The sequence below is a fragment of the Bos mutus genome, chromosome 6, assembly GCF_027580195.1.
Source record: "Bos mutus isolate GX-2022 chromosome 6, NWIPB_WYAK_1.1, whole genome shotgun sequence".
Taxonomy (NCBI): Eukaryota; Metazoa; Chordata; class Mammalia; order Artiodactyla; family Bovidae; genus Bos; species Bos mutus.
This window is the reverse complement of record NC_091622.1, coordinates 111512619-111539802: the sequence shown is the minus strand read 5'-3', so window position 1 is coordinate 111539802 and position 27184 is coordinate 111512619. Positions and strand designations below refer to the sequence as shown.

General features: G+C 41.8%; 1 protein-coding gene across 8 annotated transcripts in view; it reads left to right on the top strand.

Moving 5' to 3' along the window:
• Positions 1-27184, top strand: part of LDB2 (LIM domain binding 2) — a 460040-nt gene that overhangs the window by 358401 nt on the left and 74455 nt on the right. For all 8 annotated transcript variants that reach the window (XM_005907270.2, XM_070372733.1, XM_005907269.3 and 5 more), the window contains exon 3: positions 19746-19918. In XM_005907270.2, coding sequence (XP_005907332.1) covers positions 19746-19918 — 173 coding nt within the window. The remainder of the gene's footprint in view (positions 1-19745; positions 19919-27184) is intronic.

The window sequence follows — 27184 nt, the reverse complement described above, 5'->3', positions numbered from 1 at the left end:
AGGTCAATTAAAGTCAGGAAGAGATGTCGGTTTGATTTAGTAAAATTGGATTCTTTCTGCCTTGGGTTTATCTCCTTGGGCTGGGCTGTCATTTGAATTTTATGTTTTTGTCCTTATTTCTTCAGACCTTTTTTTTTCCAGGAAGGGTTTTTTCAGTGTTATGCCTGCTCTGTCTGTTTGCGAGGAAGGTGTTTGTTTCTATAAAGTGCCTGTCCCATCTGATCTCCATCATCTTTATGGTCTTGCATTCTGTCATCGTGGCTCATGTCTGGCTGTGGTTTTCTGTTATGTTTTGACAGGAGTTTGTTATAAAGCTTGGGGAATCACGTCTCTGACTTTGCCTTTCAAACTTTCTTCTTTACAGTAGTCATAAACCCATGCTGCTAAAATGTTCCCTCTGGGGGAGGGGGTGAAGTTCTGAAAACACAAACCTTGGAGGAAAGGAAAGAAAGAGAGAGGAGGAAGAGGGGAAGGAGAGAAGGGGAGATGGAAAGAGGAAGAATTTTGTAGAGATGCTATTAAAGTAGCCAGGTACATTCTGTCATTCCGGCCAGCTGTCATTCCAACGTAAACCATGAAAAGAATACAAAGAGTTGCCAAAGACTGAGACAATAATGGTAGACAGGCAAGAAAAATGTACCCATGTTACTGTGCTCTGCTGTTTTCAATCTTTGGGATCTTGGACAAGTTTGGAAGTGCAGACCAGTGAATACAGTTAGCTCTGCATTTGCTAGAAAAGGAGAGAGCAAGGTGGGAACAGACCCTGAGCCCCTCTGTCCTTAAAAGCAGCCATCTTGCAAGTTCCTTTCATGAAAACACTTAGAATCATCTTTTGTGTGTGTGTAGATGGTTATGGTTCTGGTTGTTGCTGTTGTCTTTCAGTCTCTAAGCCGTGTCTGCCTCTCTGTGACTCTACAGACTGCAGCACACCACACTCCCTGTTCTCCTGGAGTGTGCTCAAATTCATGTGCATTGAATCAGTGATGCTACCTAACCTTCTCATCCTCTGCTGCCCCCTTCTCTTTTTGCCTTCAATCTTTCATAGCATCAGGGTCTTTTCCAATGAGTTGGCTCTTTGCATCCGGTGACCAAAGTATTATGTTGATGGTGAGAGATTTATATGATTTTTGATGAGTTATCTGGATTTCAACCTTTGTTCTCATCTTCAGTAAGTCCTGAGGACTTGCTGAGTGTGAGGTCCCAACTCTGTACCCCTACCTGTCGGAGTCTATTGAGTCCTGGGAGCTCAGCTAGATATTCAGTGCCTTTTTCTACTTCAGTTAATCCTCAAGGTCATCTAGAAAGTAAGTAATAGTATCTCCATGGAACTAGCTTATGACCAGCCACCAAGGTACATAACACATGTGTAGGGACATGGACTGATACTGAAGCTGAAGCTCCAGTACTTTGGCCACATGATGCAAAGAGCCAACTCATTGGAAAAGACCTTGATTATGTGAACAACTGAAGGCAAAAGGAGAAGGGCATGGCAGAGGATGAGATAGTTAGATAGCATCGCGGACTCAATGGACATGAATTTGAGCAAACTCGGGGAAATAGTGGAGGACAATGGAGCCTGGCAGTCTGCATGCAGTCCATGGGGTCGCAAAGAGTCAGACACAACTTAGCAATTGAACAACTACAGTGATGTGGAGGGGCAGGGGTCTACAGAGACGAGGAGCAAGTGGATCCATTCTCGTTAACTGTCTTACGCCGTGGCTGCCTGTAGCCACAGAAGTAGGTTTGGCCCTGTTCTGTCTGGCTTCACAGCTGGGTCTCTCATCTACCCCAAGCTGATTCTTCTCTAACCACCTGCGAGGGAGAGGATGAGGTGAGCGCCAGCTCACTTTATGGGAAGGTCTGGGCACCTTTTACTAAGCAGGCAGTTGCACCCCTGATTCCCTAGCCTGGGAAAGAGCTCAGGAGATGCCTCGAGATCCCAAACGCCGCCAACCTGCTGCCACTCCTGTGCAGCCGGAGTAACTCCCACCCAACACAAGTTCTCCTTGTCTCCCTGGTCCTCAAGCACCGCTCACATGTGGGTGTTTGGCCAAGGATTTCAATGCCATTGGCCCACCCACCCATTCCCCTAATGCTGGCCTCACATTTGCCTCATTGCCTCCCATGCAGAAGTTGTTCGGGAACGTGTCTGCTCTTCTTCCTTGCATTTGTCCACCATCTCCTCCCTATTTTCTTTCTAGCCTTTATTCGCTGTGTGTTGAACACAACCTCAATACTCAGGCACACTCCATGCTATTTAATCTGTATGGCATGCTAATAATAGTACTAATAATAGTAATGTCTTAACGTGTGCGCATGCTAAGTTGCTTCAGTCAAGTCCAACTCCTTGTGACCCCATGCACTATAGCCCTCCAGGCTCCTCTGTCTATGGGTTTCTCCAGGCAAGAATACTGGAGTGGGTTGCCATGCCCTCTTCCAGGGGTTCTTCCCAACTCAGGGATCAAACATGTGTCTCTTATGTCTCCTGCATTAGCAGGCAGGTTTTTTTTTTTTTTTACCACTAGCACAACCTAGGAAGCCTGATGTCTTTTTATTCGCCCATGCAAAATTCAGCCATTCTATAAATAGTAAGTACCTACTCTTTATTCCATATTGCTCTGGGTTCTGAGACAATACAGCCAGGAGCAAACAGACACAGCTTCTCCCTTCTTGGAGCTTGTATTCCAGCGAAGGAGCAGATAATACACAAATATAATACGTGATCAATGCTATGAAGAAAAATTAATTAGGATATGATGAATAATTACTTAATAGCCAGAGGGGAGAGCATTCTGTGGTTGCTTTTACTTGCTCTGCACAGCATCCCTGTGGGGCTGGCCCTGTCCGCATCCTTATCTGACAAATAAGGAACCTGAGTTCAGGGTGACTGAGTCACTTGCCCGAGGTCACACAGCAGCGGAGCTGGGATTCAAGTTCAGGCCAGGTGGCTACAAGTGCACACTCTTGACCCCATGGCCCACTTCTCGGAAGAGCTCAGGGCTAGTGAGACCTTGGAGCAACAGCTCCAGGAGCATCCCTGCGCCTTTTTGTCAGTTCTTGATAGTGACAGAGGAGAAAGGGAGGAGTAAGAGAGAGGAGAGACCCATGTGCCTGTCAGGGCTCAGTGGCCCAGCTCCAGACCCTGCGGTCCAAGGACCCTCGTCTCCCTGTGAGGTGGGACCTCTCCTCGCAGGGGCAATGGAGTGCAGACGCCAAAAGTGTCCTTTCAGCCTGGGGAAAGGGGAGGCGAGTCACAGTCTGTTTACTGAGAGGAGCTGAGCAGCCAGGGAGGGGCTATTGGATGATGGTGGGTAGTGAGGGGATTTTTTTTTTTTAATGCTGTTTAACGCACAAGAGATGTTAGCATCATGCTGGTAACTGGGTACCAAGGCTCAGGCAAATCAGACCCATCCCAGAACCCACAGAGCACTCAAAAGCTGACTTCTCTTGCCTAAATCCTCGGGTTTCTCTGAAACCTGCACTCAGCGTGTCAGACTCCAACAGCTGGCGCCCACGCGGTTTCACCAGATGCGGGTGGGTGCAGTGGGGCTGTTAAGCGCTGCTGCCAGAGAGCCTACACAGCATTGAATTCACTGTCGGAATCGCTGTTCCTTTGCTTGTAGACACCGTCTAAGGGTCAGAAGCACAGCCCCCAGTGGACTTCTGTGGAATGCGAAGCTGACCCTCTTTCACTGCTTCTCATTTCCAAGGATTTTTACATCCCTGTAAAATGCCCCTGGAATGCTGACTTGGCCTGCAGATGGTGCCTTTTTTTCTTTCTTTCCTTCTTTCCTTCTTTCTCTCTCTCTCTCTGCCTTCCTGACTTCGTTCCATTCTTTCCTTCCTTTCCTTCTCTTTCTTTCCCTTTGCATGCATGCATGCTAAGTCGCTTCAGTCATGTCCGACTCTTTGCAACCCTATGGACCATAGCCCACCAGACTCGTCTGTCCATGGCATTGTGTCCAGGCAAGAAGACTGGAATGAGTTGTCGTTCCCATTCTCCAGGGTTCTTTCCCTTTAGTTTCCTTTTTAAAGAGGCCTGCTTTTGTTTATGGAGCTTGGATGTTTACAAATCAGTCCCACAGATACGGTAAGGGTGAAGCCCCTTCAGACTGAGGAGTCTCAATTGAGACACTTTTTTACTTATAAAATGCAAAATTAGCTTTAATCCCAAGATGAATCTCTCAAAATGACTAATCTTTGATCCTTAATTATCTGGACCAGAACATTCAGATATGAAAATTCCAGACATGAGACCTTAAAACCTTCCTTTCTTCTCCTTGTGATTTTGGTTCTCCAGCCCTGAACTCTAAAAGTGGCTTTACTTCTGCATTAAAACCCCACGTGTACATGTAACCAGGCTGGGGCTGGCAGCCTCTCTATGCAGACATGCCAAGTCTACCTTCATCCACTTGCCAAACGTCTCTTAAGTAGCTATTCACATCCCGAATGTGCTGCGATTCTAAGATGATGGAGGAATGTTCTCTGCCTTCAGGGAACCTCAGTCACTGATGGAAAGACAATAAAGTGGAGGATTCCAGGGCTGCAGGGTAAGCCTCAAGGTCTGTGCACACGCGGAGCATTGTGGGAACAATGACATGCATTAAACGCTTTCAGAGTCCAACTCTGTGCCAAATACTTTACATGCATGATGCTAGTAATCCCTGTAACTGCTCAATGAATGTGTAGATCTTCTATTCCCATTTCTACAGATAAAGAAACTGGGCTGTGAAGGGCATAAATGGTTTGTTCAAGGTCACCAAGGGAGTCAATGAATTCAGAACTTTGACTACAGCATCCAAGCTTAAATCACTTTAAGGGTGCCAAGGAGAAGGGCTCCCCTGGGGAGCCAGTGGTTGGGACTCTGCCCTTTCACCGCAGGGGGCACAGGTTTGATCCCTGATCTGAGAAATAAGATCTCACTTGCCTCGGGCACAGCAAAATAATAGTAATAATTTTAAAGAAGAGTATTAAGGACAGAAGAGGAAAATTAGAAGGGAAAAAGGGATGCTCCACTATAGGATGTGGTCCTTGAGCTGAGAATTAAGGTTGCTTAGGACTTAGGATGAAGCAGAAGAGGGAAGATTAGGGTGTCGCAGGCAAAGGACGCTGCGTGAATGATGGTTTCAAGGTGTGCTGAGCCTGGAAACACTAAGGGAATGGGTGAGACTGAAATGGAGTTGGGAGAACGGTGGGGACAGCCAGTTTATTATTTTAATTCTACCACCTTTCCCGTGACTTCAAAATCCACTTTAAAGGGTCATGTTTTATTAGCTTCTATTTTAGTGACCACTTAACACCTTACAGGGAACGTCTTGTGTAATATCCAGTCCTGGGGACGGGCCCAGTTTCCCTGTGTCTGCCTGTCTCTACAGAGAGGAAATGGTCTCTTTCGCCACTCTTGGCGTTGCTAAAGGTTGCCGAGTCCTGGTTTCGATTAAGTTTGAAATCACACACATATGTCTGTTTCTCTGGCAGCCTTTCTCTAACTCAGTTGAACTGTGCTGATATTAAAATACAGAACTGAATGACTTATGGTGTCCCCATGGGTTTGAGTTTGAGCAGTTCCAATAAATCATCATATTGAAATAATTTCATAAGAATTCTTGATGTTTGGCACCTTTGAAAAATCAAGGGATGGAATTTTTTTTTTCTTTTCTAGCCTAGAGGAGTTATTTTTTCTTTTAGTAAAGTGAAGGGGTTTGGGGTAAAAAAAAAAAAAATTTCCAGAAAATGGCAAACCATCTGAAAATGTCAGATATGGATAACTCACTTGGAACATTAACCCCGTGAGTTGGAAGTCTGTGGTTAATTACTTAATTTCATCATCTACACATACATAAAACTTTGCATACTTGAGGGTCGTCACATTGTAAGGGAAATGCTTTGTGATCTAAATGGCAGAAAAAATGCAGAAGATGACAATATTCAGTGCTGGTGAAGTTGTGGATAAAGTGTGTACTATCAGGGGTCCATGGAATCCCCTCCTGGGTCTTCAACACCTCGTTGTTAGAGATGGGAAAGAGCTTATCAGTTACACATAGAATGATTTCATCCATTATTTCTGAAAGTTGAATAGTCTTCCTTGATGTCTGCTTGGTGGGAAAAAATGAAAAGAATAGAAACATCCATTGGACATTGGTTACAACACCGTCATAAGGCAGCCTCTCAGCTGTAAGAGAGTTTAGGAAATGAGGTCTACTCTATGCCTAGAAAAAGAAATCAGATCTAGTGAACAGTTAGTGACTCTCTGCAACCACACTGTATTAATTTTTTGCATGTAGATCACTTATGTAACTAAAAAATTAATAAAAGTTAAATTCAGGCATAGAAACAAACAAAGTTTGGTCGATTAAAAAGAATAAGCATTCTACTTTATATTACCCTGGCTCCAAGTAGCTATGCAGTTTTCTTCTCTAGCCATCAGATTTTTCTGCTATAAAGTGGGGGTGTGAAATATAATCATGGATAATCTTATTATATTTATTAAATAATTGTTAGTATACTGTATCATATTTTTCCCACATATGTTAAGTGTTATTCATAATCATTAATCAGAAGCTAATCAGTATCACCATGAGTTGAGTTCACTTTACTCAAATCAGAGAAACATGCTAAACATATTCTTTTTTAATAGTATTTTTGAAGTATGGAACTAGCTAGGGGGCGCTTCTTAAGATCTTCAGAAACCCACTGGAATTAGAAAATGCTGGAGTCACTGGACTAAAGGTGAGGTCTTCTCTTGCTCCATCATTCTAATTTAGTACCTAGGCGAGTGCCTCATATAAAGCCCTGCTTTCATGGGTCTTTGTTAAAGAAATTAATAAAATCATGAATTTATGCAAAACTTTATTTAAAATATGTGTGTGCACAAGAGAAAGGTTTATACAAGTACAAAAATTATTTAATAACTGCAAATATATTAATAGGTAATTTTCTAAAGGAACTTAAACAACCAACTCAATAATAAGCAAGGAAGCACTTGATCAAATTAGACATTCATCAGGATTAAAAAGGACAAAATCATAAACACAAGAGTTATAAAAATAATTTGTTTCTCTTTCCATAATAAGTTAAATGATCAGATCTCAAATCAACAAAAAGTACTTCCCTTCTTAGAGGAAATGCTCAAAAAAATTAGGGGAAAAAAAGACAGCCTACTACTTGCCTCATTATTTATCCTTTTGTCCTGGAAGAGCTATTCCAACTATTGTAGTAAAATGAGAAATTAATGATATAAATATATTAGAAAGAAGGAAATACATAGATTTCTTCACCTAGAAAAATCAAAGCAACCTTCCAAAAGACTATTAAAATAGTGAGAGCATTGAAGTAAATGTCTGTGTTCCAGACAGAAAAATAATGAAAAAACATTAACCATTCAGCATAACTAAAATATTCAAGCACTGTTAGATATCTACTTATAGAAAGCTACAGAATTATTGTGAGGTGGAAATAAAGATTTAAACAAATGAACATTTTATCTTCTTATACGGGATGATTGGGTATTCTAAAGAAGTCAGTTCTTTTTTAGCAAATTCAATTTAAACAAACCTCCTTCCAATTTTTCTTGGTAGGGGGGCAGGACTTGCAAAATTATCTTAAAGTTTATCTAGAAAAATAAACAGTATCAGTATCAGTTATGAAAATGTTGAAATAAAATAATAGAGCAGAAATAAATCTGCCAGATGTAAACTACATTATAAAGTTTGGATAACTAAAAGACTATCATACTGTCCTGAGGAAAGAGTGAGAAAATGTCATGGTTATGTAATAGTTCATCCAGACAAACTCTTCTGAAGTATAAACATATAAGATCTGGTTGCCACTTCCTTGATGGCGCAATAGTTAAGACTGCACCTTCCAATGCAGAAGGTGCCAGTCCCTGGTGGGGGAACTAAGACCCCATATGCCTCACAGCCACAAAATGTACAACAGAAGCAAAATCAATGAGTATTTTTAAAACAGTTTACATTAAAAAGAAAACTTTAATTTTTTTTTTAATTTTTAAAGATTAAAAAAAGGCAGCAGCCCAAATCCTGGGAAATGCACACGCTCCTTACACGCATGCAGTCTCCTCGGCCAGGACTACTCTCTTCCCTCTGGTTCCCGTGTCTGATTGGTGTCTATGCTTCCCTGATGGCTCGGTTGGTAAAGAATACACCTGCAATGCAGGAGACCCCGGTTCGATTCCTGGGTCAGGAAGATCTGCTGGAGAAGGAATAAGCTACTTCAGTATTCTTGGGTTTCCTTTGTGGCTCAGCTGATAAAGAATCCCCCTGCAATGTGGGAGACCTGGGTTCGATTCCCGGGTTGGGAAGATCCCCTGGAGAAGGGAAAGGCTACCCACTCCAGTATTCTGGCCTGGAGAAATCCATGGACTGTATAGTCCATGGGGTCGCAAAGAGTCAGATACAGCTGAGTGACTTTCACTTTCAGCCTTCAGCTCGGGTGTTTCTCTGACGCCTCACTCTTCCCATCAACACTGGCCTGTGTCCATGAGGCACAGTAACTAGGACATGGATTTAATCTGGAAGTTATTCAAGGGTTTCAATTTCATACCTATAGGGTACTGGTTCGTGGTAAGAGGTGCCGCAGTGGCTGTGGACTTCCCTTGCACAATGTCATTATCAAAACTGTGGGACAAAGAGATAAAGAATTTTGCCCATCATGAAAGGCACATAAGTGAGAAAAAACACTCTGTGGTATAGCTGAAAAAAATCATGAACCAAAGTTATCTGATTACCCTCAATCACTGGTTGAATTAAATGAGGTGAAATGAGGCAAGTGTTACACGTAGATTCTTGGAACTTTTAAACTGTAAGTCCATTCATGGGTTGCACTCACTCATTCAGCGAATATGTATGGGTTCCATTTGCGTGTCTGGAATGAATAAACAACGGAGAACAAGAACGAGCCGTGAGTTGCATCCTATTATATTTGTCCTTAATTAATGAACTCATAGCTCTAAGAATCACTTGACCAAAAGCTCCCTAAGAGCGGGATGAGATTTATCACAGTCTGCACTGTTCCTCCAGCATCTCTGCTAGGTGGTGTCGTATAGAAGTCTTCTGGTAGAAAATGGAAGAAAAATGCCTATTAGATTTCTGGGAGGAACAAAAAATTTTGTGGCACTTTGAAACTGTGTTGACAGGTGGATGACACATTTAAAAGCAGCAACTTCATCAGATCATAATATAATATAATACGTTGAAAAACAGAGTAAGTCCGTCTGATCACATCATTGGCTAAAGCCTGAAACTGCTGTTTCAGTCAGTCAGTCAGTCAGTCAGTCAGTTTAGTCGCTCAGTCGTGTCCAGCTCTTTGCGACACCATGAATCGCAGCACGCCGGGCCTCCCTGTCCATCACCAACTCCCAGAGTTCACTCAAACTCACGTCCATCTAGTCAGTGATGCCATCCAGCCATCTCATCCTGTCATCCCCTTCTCCTCCTGTCCCCAATTCCTCCCAGCATCAGAGTCTTTTCCAATGAGTCAACTCTTCACATGAAGTGGCCAAAGTACTGGAGTTTCAGCTTTAGCATCATTCCTTCCAAAGAAATCCCAGGGCTGATCTCCTTCAGAATGGACTGCTTGGATCTCCTTGCAGTCCAAGGGACTCTCAAGAGTCTTCTCCAACACCACAGTTCAAAAGCATCAATTCTTCGGCACTCAGCTTTCTTCACAGTCCAACTCTCACATCCATACATGACCACTGGAAAACCCATAGCCTTGACTAGACGGACCTTTGTTGGCAAAGTAATGTCTCTGCTTTTCAATATGCTATCTAGGTTGGTCATAACTTTCCTTCCAAGGAGTAAGCGTCTTTTAATTTCATGGCTGCAATCACCATCTGCAGTGATTTTGGAGCCTAAGAAAATAAAGTCTGACAGTGTTTCCCCATCTATTTCCCATGAAGTGATGGGACCGGATGCCATGATCTTAGTTTTCTGAATGTTGAGCTTTAAGCCAACTTTTTCACTCTCCTCTTTCACTTTCATCGAGAGGCTTTTGAGTTCCTCTTCACTTTCTGCCATAAGGGTGGTGTCATCTGGATATCTGAGGTTATTGATATTTCTCCCAGCAATCTTGATTCCAGCTTGTGCTTCTTCCAGCCCAGCGTTTCTCATGATGTACTCTGCATATGAGTTAAATAAGCAGGGTGACAATATACAGCCTTGATGTACTCCTTTTCCTATTTGGAACCAGTCTGTTGTTCCATGTCCAGTTCTAACTGTTGCATCCTGACCTGCATACAGGTTTCTCAAGAGGCAGGTCAGGTGAACTGCACTGAGATTGAGCTGCCAGTCTTTGCAGCAGCCAAGAAGGTTCTGGATAGTCTGGCCCCACCTCCTTTTCTGAGCTCACCTGTCATCTCACTCTCCGTGACTATGGTCCCACCACACTTCCTTCCTTCTGACCCTGGGACACACCAGGCTCATTCAGTTCCAGCTCGTTTCTGCCTTAGGGCTTTTGCCTTATAGGACCTTTTCATTCCCAGATGCTCACATGACCTGTCCAGCCTAGACTCAGTCCATCAACACCTCGCCACTGCAGCCTTGCAGACCAGCCAACCTAAACCAGCCTGCCTTCCTTCCCTACCAATTTTATTCTCTGTCTTCCCACTGTCTGCTATTTATCCCCAGCACCTAGAACAATGTCAGGCCCATTGCAGGTACTTAATAAACATATATTGAATGAAAGAATCTTTGAAATAGCAAGAAAGAAGAATGTTTAAATCAGATTGCTTTGTTTACAAAAAGTAGTTAAAGGTACATGACAATGAAAATAATTCATGAAAGTCAAGTGATTTGGGCTTGCTTTACCTTCATCAAGACAAAGGAATCTGCCTTAATCCTGTATCACCCCCATCAAAGTTCAAGTATGTTTTAATTCTATTGTTTTGGTTATATAGTTATATTTGGTGGCTCAGTAGTAAAGAATCTTCCTGTCAATGCAGAAGCCGCAGGAGATGCGAGTTCAATCCCAGGGTCAGGAAGATCCCCTGGAGGAGGAACCAGCAACCCACTGCAGCATTCTTGCCTGGAGAATTCCAAGGACAAAGGCTCCAGTGGGCCACAGTTCATGGGGCTGCAGAGTCGGACACAACTGAGCTACTATGTATGAAGTCACAAGTACCATAAATAAAAACATCAGTGTTGTTTACTTCAGAACTAGGAGCACTCCCGTTCTGTTAGCATAATGCATTTACTAACATCTGAATTCAGAGAAGTCTAAAGTTGACTGAGTCTCCACGTGTATTATGTAGTAGAATTTTGCACTTATGATGTAGTGGTATCTCTAGTAGAATTTCCTTTTGAATTTTTGAGGTACTGCAGCTTTAGAACAACTCTATAAAAACTACTCAGATTTAGGCCATCAGTTTATCCATTGTCATGTTTATGAAAAAATGTTTAAAAATCATAGTTCTCAATTGCTTAATAATAATTAACTATGCCTAATTAAAAGCACTAATGTGCAGTATGGTAGCATGATTTCCTTTTCCAATGAGGTAGAAAATCACTAGTTAAATAATTGTCAAGGGTGAAGTGGTCCTAATATATTGTTAGTTATATGCATTGCTCTTATTCCCCATTTTCACTGGGATCCTCAACCTTTTACATTTTTTGGAGTGATTTTTCTTTGAAAGGTGAAGTTACAGACATTTAGAATATAAGGGATGGCCCCAAACCAAAAGGTCTTCACATTGGACAATGGTTTTCAGAGCGCTTAAGATCTGAACATTAGAACCTCAGTTTAGCCAGGATCTTTACCAAGAGGTTAGCATCACATCTCATAAACTATCTGAGAGTTAGACACTCCCCAGACTAGGAGTAATTGTTACATTGATTTCCCTAGAAGTATCTGAGTATGTTCATTTCACCACAACCTCATCAGGTTGATGTTTTAATCTTTTTAATTTTATTTTAATATGTGTTTTGGTTACTAGTTTGAACGTTTTCTCATGTGATTATTTTTTTCTTGCAGTTTCTTTCATGTGAATTCCTTCTAAACATCCTCAAGAGTTTAAGAAAAACATTTCATAATTATTAGTAGAGACAAACTGCTCCAAAAGGCAGATGCTTATATCTTCTCAGTGATTAAGAGCTACCAATGTGTACCGTCTAAATAGGGGGAAATCAGCTAACATCTACGGGTATCAGCTTAATGTCTACAAGTAAGCCCTATGAGAAAAAAAGAGAAGCTAGATCCTGCCTCCACAGCTCCATCAGCCCTCCAATTTTCACAGCAAGAATTTCTGGGGAAGAAGGGCCAATGCTTGGGGACAAACAGAACAACAAGGAAAAACTTCCCAAGGAACTGGAATTCAGAGCTCAGCACCCAAATTACCTTAGGATAATGGGCTTCCCTGGTGGCTCAGATGGTAAAGAATCTGCCTGTGATGCAGGAGACCGGGGTTCAATCCCTGGGTTGGGAAGATTCCCTGAGGAAGGAAATGGCAACCCACTCCAGTATTCTTGCCTGGGAATTCCCATGGACTGAGGAACTGATGGGCTACAGTCCGCGTGATCACAGAGTCAGACACGACTGAGCGAATAGCGCACGACACACACACACACACACACACAAATTGTTAGCTATTCTGAACTAATCGTGTTTACCTACAAGGTAGAGCCTTGTTTAAACATTCTTTATACACATTTCAGACTCCTGAATAATTTAATCTGTGATCTTCTTTTCTGTTTCATAGACACATGGATAAATAACATATACAGTATTCCACTCACATGTCACAGAAAATCTTCTCATGCTATCTGACTCTCCATACTTTCTCTTTCCAGTTTTTTGGAGCTTTGACCTAAATGTGTTAGAAAAATAGAATCACTTTTATAATTATTAGAATCTTAATCTCTTTTCAAGTATATTTGAAAGATACAATCCCTTTCATGGAGGCACAAATGTAGATTTATCATATCAATATTTAAATTATTTTCTATTCCAAGGATTAATGTATCAATGTAAAGCATAGGTATAGCTTATGAGTGGGACAGTACACAACTTAAATAGATTCCGAATTGGTGTGGCTGATGAATTAGGGGACCACGGGGTCTAAATCTGAAATGTTCACTTTAAAGCCATTTATATTAGGCTGTGCAGCGCGGATGCACCATTTATTAAATTAAAAGGACATTTTAATCTTAGTGCCTCAAAAGTAATAAAATTGTACATCAAATTCAGGATTCAGAAGAAAACAGCAAAGTTCAAAATCACAAATCTATTTTTTAACTTTATTTTTACATTATGTTACAGATACTTAGATATTTGTTATTAGAAATGAGGTGTTAAGGACAAAAATCTATCTTTGTGTTTCCAGCACCTGCCAAGGAGCTCTGCACCTACTCTGGGTTCAGTAAAGGTTTATAGAGGAGATCAATGAATGTGTTATAGAGCCGGTTCCTCAAACACATGCAATTCTTTCTTCTGGTTTCTTTTCCCATTCATTGTACATTAAATGTTGTATCTAGTGTGCATGCGTGTCTTGTATTTTTGACTCCACTCCCTGGTAGAACAGAAGCTCTGATGGCAGACAGAATAACAGCCTCCCAGAAAAGTTCAGTCCTAACCCCTGGAACCTATGAAGACGTTACCTTTTGGCAAAATGAACTTTGCAGATTCGATTACATGAAGGATCTTTTTTTTTTATTTTTTTTTATTTTTAAACTTTACATAATGAGGTGGGCAATGATCTTGGATTATTTGGGTGGGCCCAGTGCACTCAGGGGGCTTCCCAGGTGACTCAGTGGGTAAAGAATCTGCCTGCAGTGAAGGAGATGCAGGAGACCTGGGTTCAATCCCTGGCTCAGGAAGATCCCCATGGAGGAGGCCATGGCAACCCACTTCAGTATTTGTGCCTGGAGAATCCCATGGGCAGAGGAGCCTGGAGGGCTGCAGTCTATGGGGTTGCAAAGAGTCAGCAACTGAAGTGACTGAGCACACACACGTGCACACAGCACTCATGAGGGTCCTCAGAAGTGGGAGAGGGAGGCAGAGGAGGAGGCGAGGATGAGACCACGTAGAGGCCGTCCACCGTTGCTGACTCTGAAGATGGAGGAAGTGGCCACAGTCAGGCAGTAAGAGAGAGCTGTGGATGCTGGAAAAGCAGGAAAAGTGAATCTTCCCTAGAGCCTCTAGAAAGGAGCACAGCCCTGCTGACACCTTAATTTGGGCCCAGCAAGACCCATGTCAGACTATCAGAACTATAAGATATGTAATAGATGATAGATAAATAATAGAGGATAGATAGACAGATGGATTTTAAGGCATTAAGTTTGTTGCTGTTGTTTAGTTGCTAAGTCACGTCCAACTCTGCAGCCCCATGGACTGTAGCCCCCCGGGCTCCTCTGTCCAAGGGATTTCCCAGGCAAGAAAATTAGATTAGCTTGTCATCTCCTTCTCCAGGGGATCTTCCCAACCCAAAGATCGAACCTGTGTCTCCAGCATTGGCTGGTGGATTGTTTACCACCGAGCCATCAGGGAAGCCCAAGTTTGTAACAGCAACAATTAAAATACAGATACAGTCTTTGACAACTTTTTCTTATCACTTCCTCTTTATTTTGTGTGTCCCCTCCTTTATTCCATGCTGAAACAGGACAACATTAATCAAGATATCTCTGTTTACTAATCACAGAAATCTAACACAAACTCGAGCAAAAAAGTGGGGGTCCATATTTCACATAAGTGGGACCTCCAAGAGATGGAGCTGGCTTCTGTCTCAGCTAAGATGAGCCCCACATCAGTCCACAGAGTCAGTCTCTCTTATCTGCTTCCTCTGTACAGAATTCAGCATCTCTACAATTCACATGCTTTTAGGGGCAAAACTATCCTCTTCCAGGGAAGAATTCTAATGTGTCCATCTTTGTAGCCTAAGAGATTGAAAGTCTGCTGTGATTATCCATTACTGACTTAGGAATGCCCCAAGACGCTTGTTTTATTCACTCATGATTCTGCAGTTTGGGCAAAGTCTCTGGAAGGCAGCTTGCTTCTGATCCATGTGAGACACACTCAAGGAAGCTCTTTGGGGGCTCAAGTGTCCAGAACATCCTTCCTCGTGCAAGCTACTGCTGGCTGTTGGCTGGATGCTCAACTGGGGATGTTGTCCTTTGTTCTCCCCTTCATGCGACTGTTCCACGCGGCTAGGTTGGGCTTCTTGCAGGATGGCAGTTTTAAAGAGTAGTTGGACTTTGCACATAGCAACCAGTTTTTCCCTTAAGCTCAAAGTGGAAGCGTCTAGGCCTTCTCAAGTTTGGGCCCCAACAGACACAAGGTTACTCGTGCCACCTTCTATATATTTTTTAATTTATTTTTTTTTAATTGGAGGATAATAGCTTTACAATACTGTGTTGGTTTCTACCATATATCAACATGAATCAGTCACAGATATAGGCATGTCTCCTCCCCCTTGAACCTCCCTCCCTCCCCCCACTCCATGCCACCGCTCTGTTGTTGTTCAGTCACTCACTCGTGTCCGACACTTTGCGACCCCACGGACTGCTGCACGCCAGGCTTCCCTGTCCTTCACCATCTCCCACAGCTTGCTCAAACTCATGTCCGTTGAGACAGTGATTTCCATCCAGCAATCTCAGTCCTCTGTCATTCCCTTCTCCTCCTGCCTTCAATCTTTCCCAGCATCAGGGCCTTTTCTAATGAGTCAGCTCTTTGCATCAGGTGACCAAAGTAGTGGAGCTTCAGCTTCAGCATCAGTCCTTCCAGTGAGTATTCAGGACTGATTTCCTTTAGGATGGATTTGTTGGATCTCCTTGCAGTCCAAGGGACTCTCAAGCGTCTTGTCCAACACCACAGTTCAAAAGCGTCAATTCTTCGGTGCTCAGCTTTCTTTATGGTCCAACTCTCACATCCATACTTGACTACCGGAAAAACCATAGCTTTGACTAGATAGACCTTTGTCAACAAAGTAATGTCTCAGCTTTTTAGTATGCTGTCTAGGTTGGTTATAGCTTTTCCTCCAAGGAGCAAACACCTTTTAATTCCGCCCCCCCTAGGTTGTCACAGAATTCAGGGTTTGAGCTCCCGGCATCATGCAGCAAGTTCTCACTGTCTGTCTTATACATGGTACTGCACATATGTCAGTGCTCCCTCCATCCGTCCCCCCCTCCTTCCCCCACTGTGTCCACAAGTCAGTCCTCTGTGTCTGTCTCTCCATTTCTGCTGCAGATAGGTTCAACAGTACCCTCTTTCTAGACTCCATATAAATACATTAATATAGGATATTTGTCTTTCTCTTCTGGACTTACTTCACTCTGTGTAATCTTCAAAAACCAGATGCTGTAGAAGGTGCTAAGAAAAGGGATCCCTCTTGCCCTGTTGGTGGGATTACAAATTGATACAACCACTATGGAGAATGGTGCAGAGATTCCTTGAAAAACTAGGAATAAAACTACACTATGACCCAGCATTCCCAATACTGGGCATATATCCTGAGAAAACTGTAGTTGAAAAAGACACATGTACCCCAGTGTTCACTGCAGCACGGTTTACAATAGCTAGGACATGGAAGCAACCTAGGCGTCCATCAACAGATAAATGGATGAAGAAGTTGTGATACATATACACAGTGGGATATCGCATGCGTGCTTACTAAGTTGCTTCAGTCATGTCCCACTGTTTGCAACCCTGTGGACTGAAGTCACCAGGCTCCTCTGTCCATGGGGATTCTCCAGACAAGGATACTGAAGTGGGTTGCCATGCCCTCCTCCAGGAGATTGTCCCGATCCAGGAATCGAACCTGAATCTCTTATGTGTTCTTGCATTGGCAGCCAGATTCTTTACCACTAGCCACCTAGGAAGCCCCAGTGGAATATTACTCAGCCATAAAAAGGAATGCGTTTGACTCAGTTCTAATGAGGTTGATGAACCTAGAGCTTATACAGAGTAAAGTAAGCCACCTTCTATTTATGAAAGCAGAACACAGGATCCAGGCCTGATCTGAAAAGAGGAGGCTACATATGTAAGGTTGTGAATCCCACTGCTGTGATTCACTGGGGTCATCAGAGTAGCTAGTCTACCACGGAGGATACCAGAGCCTTGTGCGTGACGGTCCAAGTCAGACAGTGGGAAAATGGTAGAGCTAGTCCCACAAAGGACTTGGGACTGAAAACAACCCTCAGGTATCTCTAACAATCATTTCCTTCAGTGACAGAAAGGATTCAGTGAAGCAGAGTCGACACCCTCTATGTCTATTGAGTATAGAGCTTGTGCATTATCTAGAGTCAGAGAGGATATACTAGATGCAGACAAATACTCTATAATTCCACTTATACACGTCACCTAGAGTAGTCAAATTCATAGAGTCAGAAAGTATATTAGATGCCAGGGAACAAGGGGTCAGGAGGCGGGGAGGGGAGCCAGTATTTAAAGGGGACAGAGTTTCAGTTTAGGAAGGTGAAAACTTGAGGAGGTGGGTGATGGTGAGAGCTGCCCAGCAAAGTGAACATACTTTTAAAATAGTATGCTGTGTTTTATGTGACTTTTATCACAAAAAAAAAGATTGAAAAATTTCAATTGAAAGTTAAGGAATTTTGAACTTTTTTCCCATTTGAATTTCCTTAAACTATGAATGAAAATAATGCTTACATATAGCAAACACTACTACAGAGAAATTAAATTGTGCATGATTCATGAACAAATGATAATGTGGCTAATCCAGTGATGTTTATTTGCATAACCTTTTTAATGTGACAATTCCTTGGATATTGTAGTGAAATATTTTCACCCTACATCTATATTTTTATGGTGTGTGTTTACTTTCCACAGTACATATCCCAAAATGTCAAAATTGCTAGAGCTGATTTATGGTAATTAGTTTTAACTTGGAATATTTGAAATGCATTTAATTAATTTTAGCTGTTTAGCAAAGTACAATAAGGTTTTTCATATTAGCAAAGTTTTCTTTATGACATATCAGCTATGCATATGTTTAAGGATATGACGGACTCAAATGACTCTTATTTGAATTTTATATTTAGCAAATAAGCATGCACTATTGGGGATTAGGCAGTATTTAGGAAGTGTATGTATAAGGATTACTTAGGATGAAATTGCCAAAGATCCTGGAATATTCAGCACACACTTGTTGATTGATTTCACTGCAGTAAATATGAAGCAATAACAACTATATAAATTATTCAGAGACTAGGCATTCACATTGGGATTCTTTAGCGATCACTTCAGAAAACATTTGGCAGAGTATTCTTTTCATAGTATTTTTCCAAATCCGTGTACAAAAGAGATATAGATTCATACGAAATGGATTAATACTGATTCTTTTAAAATGAAATTAAACATTTTTAAGCATTCAAGTTATGATTGCATGATCTTTCCTACTAAAGCACTCTTTGGTAATGTATTTATCTTAAATATTATTTTTGTCTTTCAGGAAGCCTTATATAGTGAATGTAAGAGATTTATTAAAACCTTGAATCACTTGAGAGTGCTTTAGTACTTTGCCTCAAAATCTGCACATAGGCAAAATTCCTCATATTATGAGTTGGGATTTTCAGGGTAAGAGGATTTGAAATCTCTGCTAAAGCAAGGGCTTGTTAGCTGTTTCTAAGCATCATATATCAGAGAGACCCAGCTACTTACGAACCACTCAAACTAAAATGGGACAGGACAGGACATGCAGAATGAAAGAGACCAATCTAGACCAAGTAGAAGGTATCAGGTTTTCTTAAGATGGCCCTTTGATTCTGGAAAGAGATTTTCTTTCAACTCCAGAAGCAGATAGAGCAGTGCACATTCACGTAGGTATGGATTTCTTTGTATACAGATAGGGATCACTTGTTAAAGATATCCATTCATTAAAGCAGTTTGAGACATGGTGATGGAAAGTGTTTCAATGTATGCAGATTTTTTTAAAGTTTTTATTTTATATTGGAATGCATCTGATTAACAATATTGTGATAGTTTCGGGTGAACTGCAAAGGGACTCAACCATACATATACATAATATCCATTCACCCCCAAATTCCCTTCCCATCGAGGCTGCCACACAAAGTTGAGCAGAGTTCCCTGTGCCATACAGTAGGGCCTTGCTGGTCACTCATTTTAAATATCACAGTGTGTACATGTCCATCCCAAACTCCTACGGGCATTTGCAGATTTGACATTAGACACCCCAGTTATCTACTCATAAGTCACGTGTCTTTCAAACATTCCTAATAACTTTTTCTTTTGTAATAATCTTTGTGTTTCTTATAGTTCCTTATTCTCTTGACTTTGTGCTGAAGATCCAATGAGTGAGTGAAGCCCAAAAATAATTCATAGCCCACAAAGCATTACATTATCAAAACTTATATTACTATGACTACTACTACTAATAATAAAACATGATTGAGTAACCGGTGTGCAATCCATTGAAAAGTCCAAGTGAATTGGATATGTTTTATTTTTTGAAAATATGTTAACTTAAAGAATATCTATGTGGTCAAAAGTCATCAGCATTTCCCCCTTTATGTTTTAAGTACTAACTCTTAAATTATTGATGAATGCCAAATCTGGAAAGATGGTTGCATAAATTTTTTGTGAATACTTAGAGATTTTATTTTATTACCTGTAAGCCATAAAGGATATGGCAGTTGGTAACGAGAAAAAATTTGCCTCTTGGTATGATCTGTATCCAGTTGGAGGTCTGGCCATGGTGTGGGATATATGGGACCATCCGGATATTATTGTTAATGGTTTGTTTCTCTGCATGTCTCTTCCAGCTATCGGCAGGACCCTCATCCCTCGTTATTTTAGCACTGTGTTTGAAGGAGGGGTGACCGACCTGTATTACGTTCTCAAACACTCGAAAGAGTCCTACCACAACTCGTCCATCACCGTGGACTGTGACCAGTGTGCGATGGTCACCCAGCATGGGAAGCCCATGTTTACCAAGGTACGGGCTGGGCTCGGCGACACGGCTTGCTCTCCTCTGGGTGTGCTGCAGGATACTGATTAGGGTTTTCTTCTGGAACTTTAAGCTGACCTCTCACATGTCAGATGCGAACAGCCCTGTGAGGTCATCTCTTTGGTTTGTAACCTGGCAAGACTCTTTGGGGGAGCCCTGTGCATTTGATACAGACCCCAAGAAAGTCAAACAGGATAAACCTTCAAGAAAGAGAAGAGAGTTTTGGCTGCCTATCAAACGTAGTCTACTAAATTACAATTTTGGTGGGTTTTTCTTTTTTTTTTTTTTTAATTGAGATATAATTGACATTTACCAGGTTTCTCTGGTAAAGACTCTACCTGTTAGGTGGGAGACACAGGTTTTTCCCTGGGTTGGGAAGATCCCCTGGAGAAGGGAATGGCAACCCACTCCATTATTCTTGCCTGGAGAATTCTGGGGACTGAGGGGTCTGGCGGACTACAGTCCATGGATTCACAGAGTGTCAGACACCACTGAGCAACTAACACTTACACCATTTATACGTAACAGTGTATTAGTCTTACATTTACAGCACGTTGATTTGATATATGTATATATTGTGAGGTGATTACTCATAAGTTTAGTTAACAACCATCACTGTGCTTAGTCACTCAGTCATATCCAACTCTTTGCAACCCCATGGACTGTAGCCCCCCAAGCTCCTCTGTCCATGGGATTTCCCAGGCAAAAATACTGGAGCGGGTTGCAATCCCTCCTCCAGGGGATCTTCCTGACCCGGGGATCGAACCCAGCTGTCCCACATTGCAGGCAGATTCTTTACTGTCTGAGCCACCAGGGAAGACCCCCATCCATCACCCAGTTCAGTTCAGTTCAGTCGCTCAGTCGTGTCTGACTCTGTGGCCCCATGAATCACAGCACGCCAGGCCTCCCTGTCCATCACCAACTCCCGGAGTTCACCTAAACTCATGTGCATTGAGTCAGTGATGCCATCCAGCCACTACTCATGCTTAAAATGTCTTGCTTGTGATGAAGCCCTTTAACATATTATTGACTGGGGGATTTTTTTTTTAGAAACTAATGCCTGTGGTGTTAATATGTCTCTGGTCAGTAATGTGTTAAAGACTATTAGTAACTTTCAAATATACAACACTCGAAAGATACTGTGTATTATTCACTATAGCCCATGATGATATACATTACATAGAATTTCGGTTTTGATACTCAGGGATATCCTACAACTAAAAGAACATTCTTCTATTATTGTGCAGTCAGTATTTGTGCTGTGTTACTGAAATTAAAGTTTTTAAGGCTAAATTCAAATATTAAGAAGCAGGGGGAAAATCAACAAACCACAATTCAACTAGTCATAATCTTTAAGGAATACAAAAGTATAAAAATATAAATGGAAAACTATAGACAATCCCTTTATATCATCTCCCAAGCAGAAAAATTAGTAAGAATAAATATTTAGTCAAAGAAGCTGGAAAATGGAAGTTTATTTTAATGAACACTAGTTCATCGCATTTTGACTAAGACTCAGTGTGAAACCAGTTTGTAACATCAACAAAACCAGTTCTTTCTTTTAGCTGAAAACACAAATGACAACCTTCTCTTTATAGTTAAGAGAAGCTGAATTATCAGGGTTAATTGCGGAAGCCTAAATTATAAAACTGAAGATGTGTCTCCTACTTACACACTATTTTGCTGAAAGAGTAGATATAAAACATTTATTATTTAAAGTATTCTTTGATCTTGGTGCAATTTCACCTTTCTGGTGCCCACAGGGGTGTTAAAAACGACAGGCAAAGAAATGCTTATATAAATGCAAAAACGAATCATCCAGTGCCGTTGAGTCTATGGTATCTTGATTATCATCCACAGACATTTTAAATGTGGAATAGGAGGAGGGTTTTTCCCATTTTCCCTTTTTAACCATTGAGCGGAGAGAAAAGCTGTCAGTCTGGGCTAAGGAAGATTCCCACTGCGTGTGATGGAGCGTGCTGGTCTTGAGAGTTTTGCTGTGTGCAAAGGAATGGTCACCTGGGTGATGGTTTACTCTGTCCATGACTCACTTATTTTTGAAGACACCAAACATTTACATCACCTGTGGATACAGGAGCCATTTCTAGAATTACAAAGCCCGAGCACTGCAGGGAAAGCCTTTTTCTGTTGCTTCCGTATCCATTGTGTAAGCTTAGCGTTACTTTCCCTGGAAAAGGGAACGGCAACCCACTCCAGTATTCTGTGACTGAGCAACTCACACACACATACATGGTGTTACAGCTTCCCACGTGGTGCTCGTGGTAGAGAATCCGCCTGCCAAGGCAGGAGACATAGGAGACACGGGTTCAATCCCTGGGTCAGGAGGATCCCCTGGAGAAGGAAATGGCACCTCATTCCAGTATTCTTGCCTGGAAAATCCCATGGACAAAGGAGCCTGGCGGGCTACAGTCAGTGGGGCCACAAAGAGTCGGACACGACTGAGCCACTCAACACACTAACACTAGTGGACTTTTATGTCATTCAAGAAAAACACACCAGTTCCTTATGCCTTCAGAGAAAAAAGAAATCCGTGATAATTAAACTTGGCTGTAATGAAGGAGCTACTTCCAAAGCCTGTAGCCACTGAAAATAAAAATGCATATTGCAATGAGCCTTTCGTATATTTCCTCCATGTCTTTCTCAGACCAAAACTTTTTCAGAAATGAACATAGTTGCTCTGAAGATATCGTGCTGTACATGCCAGATTGGTTTTAAATCAAAAAGAATCCCATTCTTCCTATGACTTGATAAGGTGGTTTTTTTTACCATTCAAATTAAGAAACCAAGGTTCTCCTCTGTTGCTTCCTCCTCCCTGCTGGAGCGCTCCCTCTCGCATGGCACCCCCTCCCACATGGGGACATTCTCCTGAACTCAGCTCTCTGGGTTTCAAGCTTTAATTATTTAGATCACCCATCTGACTCTACTCCGTGGCAATACTTTTGCCAGCCCCAGTAATGAATATTTCTATGCTGTGATGAAAAAGATCACTTTCTGGGAAATGTAGCTTAGCTGTGTGGCCTTCGTCCAGATGCTAATTATGCACATTTATTTTTAGAATATTCCAAAGCGTTTCATTTTTTCTCTTTTTTTTTTTTTTTTTTTTTGCTCCTTGGGTGATTATTATACTACCCAAAGAATCTTTCCAATTTTTCTTTTGTTCTTATATTAATTAAAAATAACTCATCTTTGTGTAATAAAATAATATGGTGATTTAGTAGAAATCAGAAATCTAATGACCTTTCAGTACCACAAAGAAAAATAGTTTGGTAGCTGATGCTTTTTTTTTTTTAAAGGGGAGCCTGCTATTAGTACATGGTATCACTTAGCACATTATGTGCAGGCATTTTCGCATTGTTCTAATTTAGACTATCAATAAACTCTAATTCTCCAAATAGCGTTTGACTCTGCATTTCTGAGTTGCTTTTATGAAAATGTGGTCAACTGCTGAATCAAAAATCAGCCACAGCCCTAATCAACAGTAATATTTAATATTCCTCAGGACCACAAAGCATGTTTTGCAATTTCCTGACCCTAGGAACACTATACATGCTGTAATGAGAGTTTTTATACATATATTCTGAAAGCTTTCTTTTCTGTATTCAACTTTGAATCAAATTGGAAGCAAAGCTTAATAATCAAAAGAGAAATCCCCAAGGCTTTCAGAATTAAAGACCCTTGAATTATATTTGAGGATGTGAATTCTGGCCAATACTGAAGGGACCCTCTCTGGGGTACATGTTGCATCATTTTGGGGTTCACAAACTGGAACCATAATTACAGCCATTATTGGACTCCTTATCATTTCTATAAACATAGGCTACGGTCTTTTCTTATCTCAATTATTTACTGTGAAATGATTTAATACTGTGGAAAAGTACCATGGAAATACCAACCAGTGTGGGCCTCCCTGGCAGCTCAGCTGGTAAAGAATCCGCCTGCAATGCAGGAAACCCCAGTTCAATTCCTGGGTTGGAAAGATCCACTGGAGAAGGGATAGGCTACCCTCTCCAGTATTCCTGGACTCCCCTGGTGGCTCAGATGGCAAAGAATCCACCCAAAATGCAGGAGACCTGGGTTCAATCCCTGGGTTAGGAGGATCCACTGCAGAAGAGAATGGATACCCACTCCAGTATTCTTACCTGGAGAATCCCATGGACAGAGGAGCCTGGCAGGCTACAGCCCATGGGGTCACAAAGAGTCAAACATGAGTAACTTTCACCTTTTTTCCAGTATGAATCCTCACTGATGTCTTTGACAGTTAGTTCACCATTCTTATTATGTTATACTCTTGTGTACGTGCTCAGTCGTGTCTGACTCTGCGACCCCATGGAATGTAGCTCGCCAGGCTCCTCTGTCCATGGGATTTTCCAGACAGGAATACTGGAGTGGGTTGCCATGCCCTACTCCAGGGGATCTTTCCAACCCAGGGATTGAACCTGTGCCTCCTAAATCCAGCTACATTGGTAGCCGAGTTCTTTATCATTAGCGCCACCTGGAAAGCCCTTTATGCTCTCATCCTGACTCTAATGGAATTACTATATCAATGAGTATATCACTCTAATAAATGTATATATATGTATTTACACATGGGCTTCCTTGGTGGCTAAGTAGGTAAAGAATCTTCCTGCAATGCAGGAGACCCGGGTTCAATCCCTGAGTCAGGAAGATCCCCGGGAAAAGTAAATAGTAACCCACTCCAATATTCTTGCCTGGGAAATTCCATGGACAGTGGAGCCTGAGGGGCAAAGGTGTCCATGGGATCACAAAGAGTTGGACACAACTTAGCAATTAAACCACTATGGATTGACATGTGCAGCATTTCCAAGTAAGATACACTGAGCTTTATGCAACTGTTAATCTAAAAGCCTTAGTCCATGCAAACTGTTCTAAGCATAAAGACGAAGAAAAATTAAATGAACACTCCCATCTAACAAGCATATTGTATTTCGTAAAAGCTGCATGAGAATCATTTTGTTATACAACGACATGGTCAGTATTGCCTTACGATTAGGCAAAGAAAGAAAAGGGTTAAAAAGCTACGGGTTAGTTTGAGAAATGTTCTTTTTTAGTTCTCTTGTTCCTGGCCTAGTCTCAAGCCAACACGTGATGCACTGAATGCCTGCCAGCCTCTTTCTTGTTGATCCTCCAGAGACCATCTGTGCTGGGGGCATTGATTAGAGTGTGTCTGCTGGGATTACATCTTTTCTGTTGCCATGCCAACTAATCAGCTGATTTTGGTTACCACAGAAACAAAATGTCAGAGCTCACAGTAACATGAATTCAGCACAACAGAAAATGTTTTCTTAATTGGGGACCCTTTTGAATTTGGATTCCAAGTGAAAGGCAGCTTTTTTTTTTTTTAAAGGCCAACTTTAGATAAAAGCTACATTAATTGTATTGATTACGAGGAATGCACAGAGTTTTTCTGAAAAGAGGAAACATTAATTCCTCTTCGTAAGCTATGCTCATTTTTTTAACTATTCCAAACAAGGAATATATATATATATATATATGTATTTTTTTTTCTTAAGCATCTCTATTTCATTTTCTGATTGTTGCATGTAAAATAAAATAAATCACAAAACCTTCAGTTTCCTTTGACCTCCATGAGGAGGACAGGGCGTGGAGAGGATGGGCAGGGCTTGGGAGGAGGCTGTGGGAAGAATTGCTTGGGGAAGGTCAGCATTGATCAAATTGTCTCCCATCCTTTCATTCAAAGAAGTCACCAGGGCTCCTCAGATGCTAAAGAATCCGCCTGCAATGCCAGAGACCTGGGTTCAGTCCCTGGGTCAGGAAGATCCCCTGGAGAAGGGAATGGATACCTACTCCAGTGTTCTTTCCTGGAGAATTCCATGGACAGAGGAGCCTGGCGGGCTACAGTCCATGGGGTCACAAAGAGTCGGACACGACTGAGTGACTTTCACCCACTTCAGTCATTTAGTTTCCCTTAAAGAAAACACTCAACACAGCCACTTAGATTCAGTTCTCAGAATTCCTCTCTTGCACATGCTATGTCCCGGATAAACCTGAGTCCTTGGTTTTAGCTGAGAAAGGAGGAATCCAAGGTTGTTGCAATGTTTCTTTTCGGAGGCCCTTAGCAGTTTGATGGCAAGAAGAGTTCTCAGCTGGTTTGCTGCATCACAATAAACAAAGAACACAGTTGAACATGGCCTTAGAGATTCTCCAGCTGAGTAATTCATCAGAAGAACTGCACCCAGGCCTCCCCTTATGAAATTCTATTCCTGTGGAAGTAAACCAGAACCTGTCTCTGCCTTAGGTTTTTGTCTCATAAACACAAAACAAATAGATTAGATAATAAAAAAAAAAAGCATGACATTTAACTGGGCTAATATTTGCTTAAACATCCAATAACCCCCTCTCTTTAAAAGAAAAGGATTATGGCATCCAAATATCCCTGTCCTGTATTGTCAAGACATTTCTCTGCCCATGTCTGGCCATAGTCACCTCTCTTCTGGGAAAGCCTCCCCTGCTGGTGGCTTCTGTCCTGTTAACACTCAGGGAAGAATTGTGTGGCTTAATCTCCCTGCAACTCTTTGGAAAACCTTGGTAAATTAAGTCTGATGCTGGCGGGCAAGGCTCTGGAGGAGTGGTGTGGGGACACTGAAGTCTTCCCCCATTTCACTGTGCTCTACTCTCATGGCGAAGATCCAGAAATGAGGCTCTGAAGACCACTCAGTCGAGGAGTTTGAGGGCAAGCAGCCCAAACGCCTGGAATTACCCACAGCTTGTGCTAATCGGATCTGAGTCAGAGGCCTTCACCCAGATTATCAATAATTATCTGACAGTGCTTCTGAGACCTTTGATGAAATGAAAATGGGAGGTGTTATTAGCATCTTTCTTTTTTTTTTTTCAAAGCATCTTTCTTAAGTCATGCTCTATCAACAGGTTACTACTAATTCTCCTGCACTTGGTGTTCTGCTTGTTTAAAGAAAATAGTTCTTTAAATTAGAGAGACTAGGAAGCACCTAACCCAGTGCCTAGGACATAGTTGCAATTCAGTAATTGATGGTTTTTGGTATAAAATTCCCAAAGAAGGAAGTGATTATTCAGTTCAGTTCAGTTGCTCAGTCCTGTCCGACTCTTTGAGACCCCATGGACTGCAGCACGCCAGGCCTCCCTGTCCATTGCCAACTCCCAGAGTTTACTCAAACTCATGTCCATTGAGTCGTTGATGCCATCCAACCATCTCATCCTCTGTTGTCCCCTTCTCCT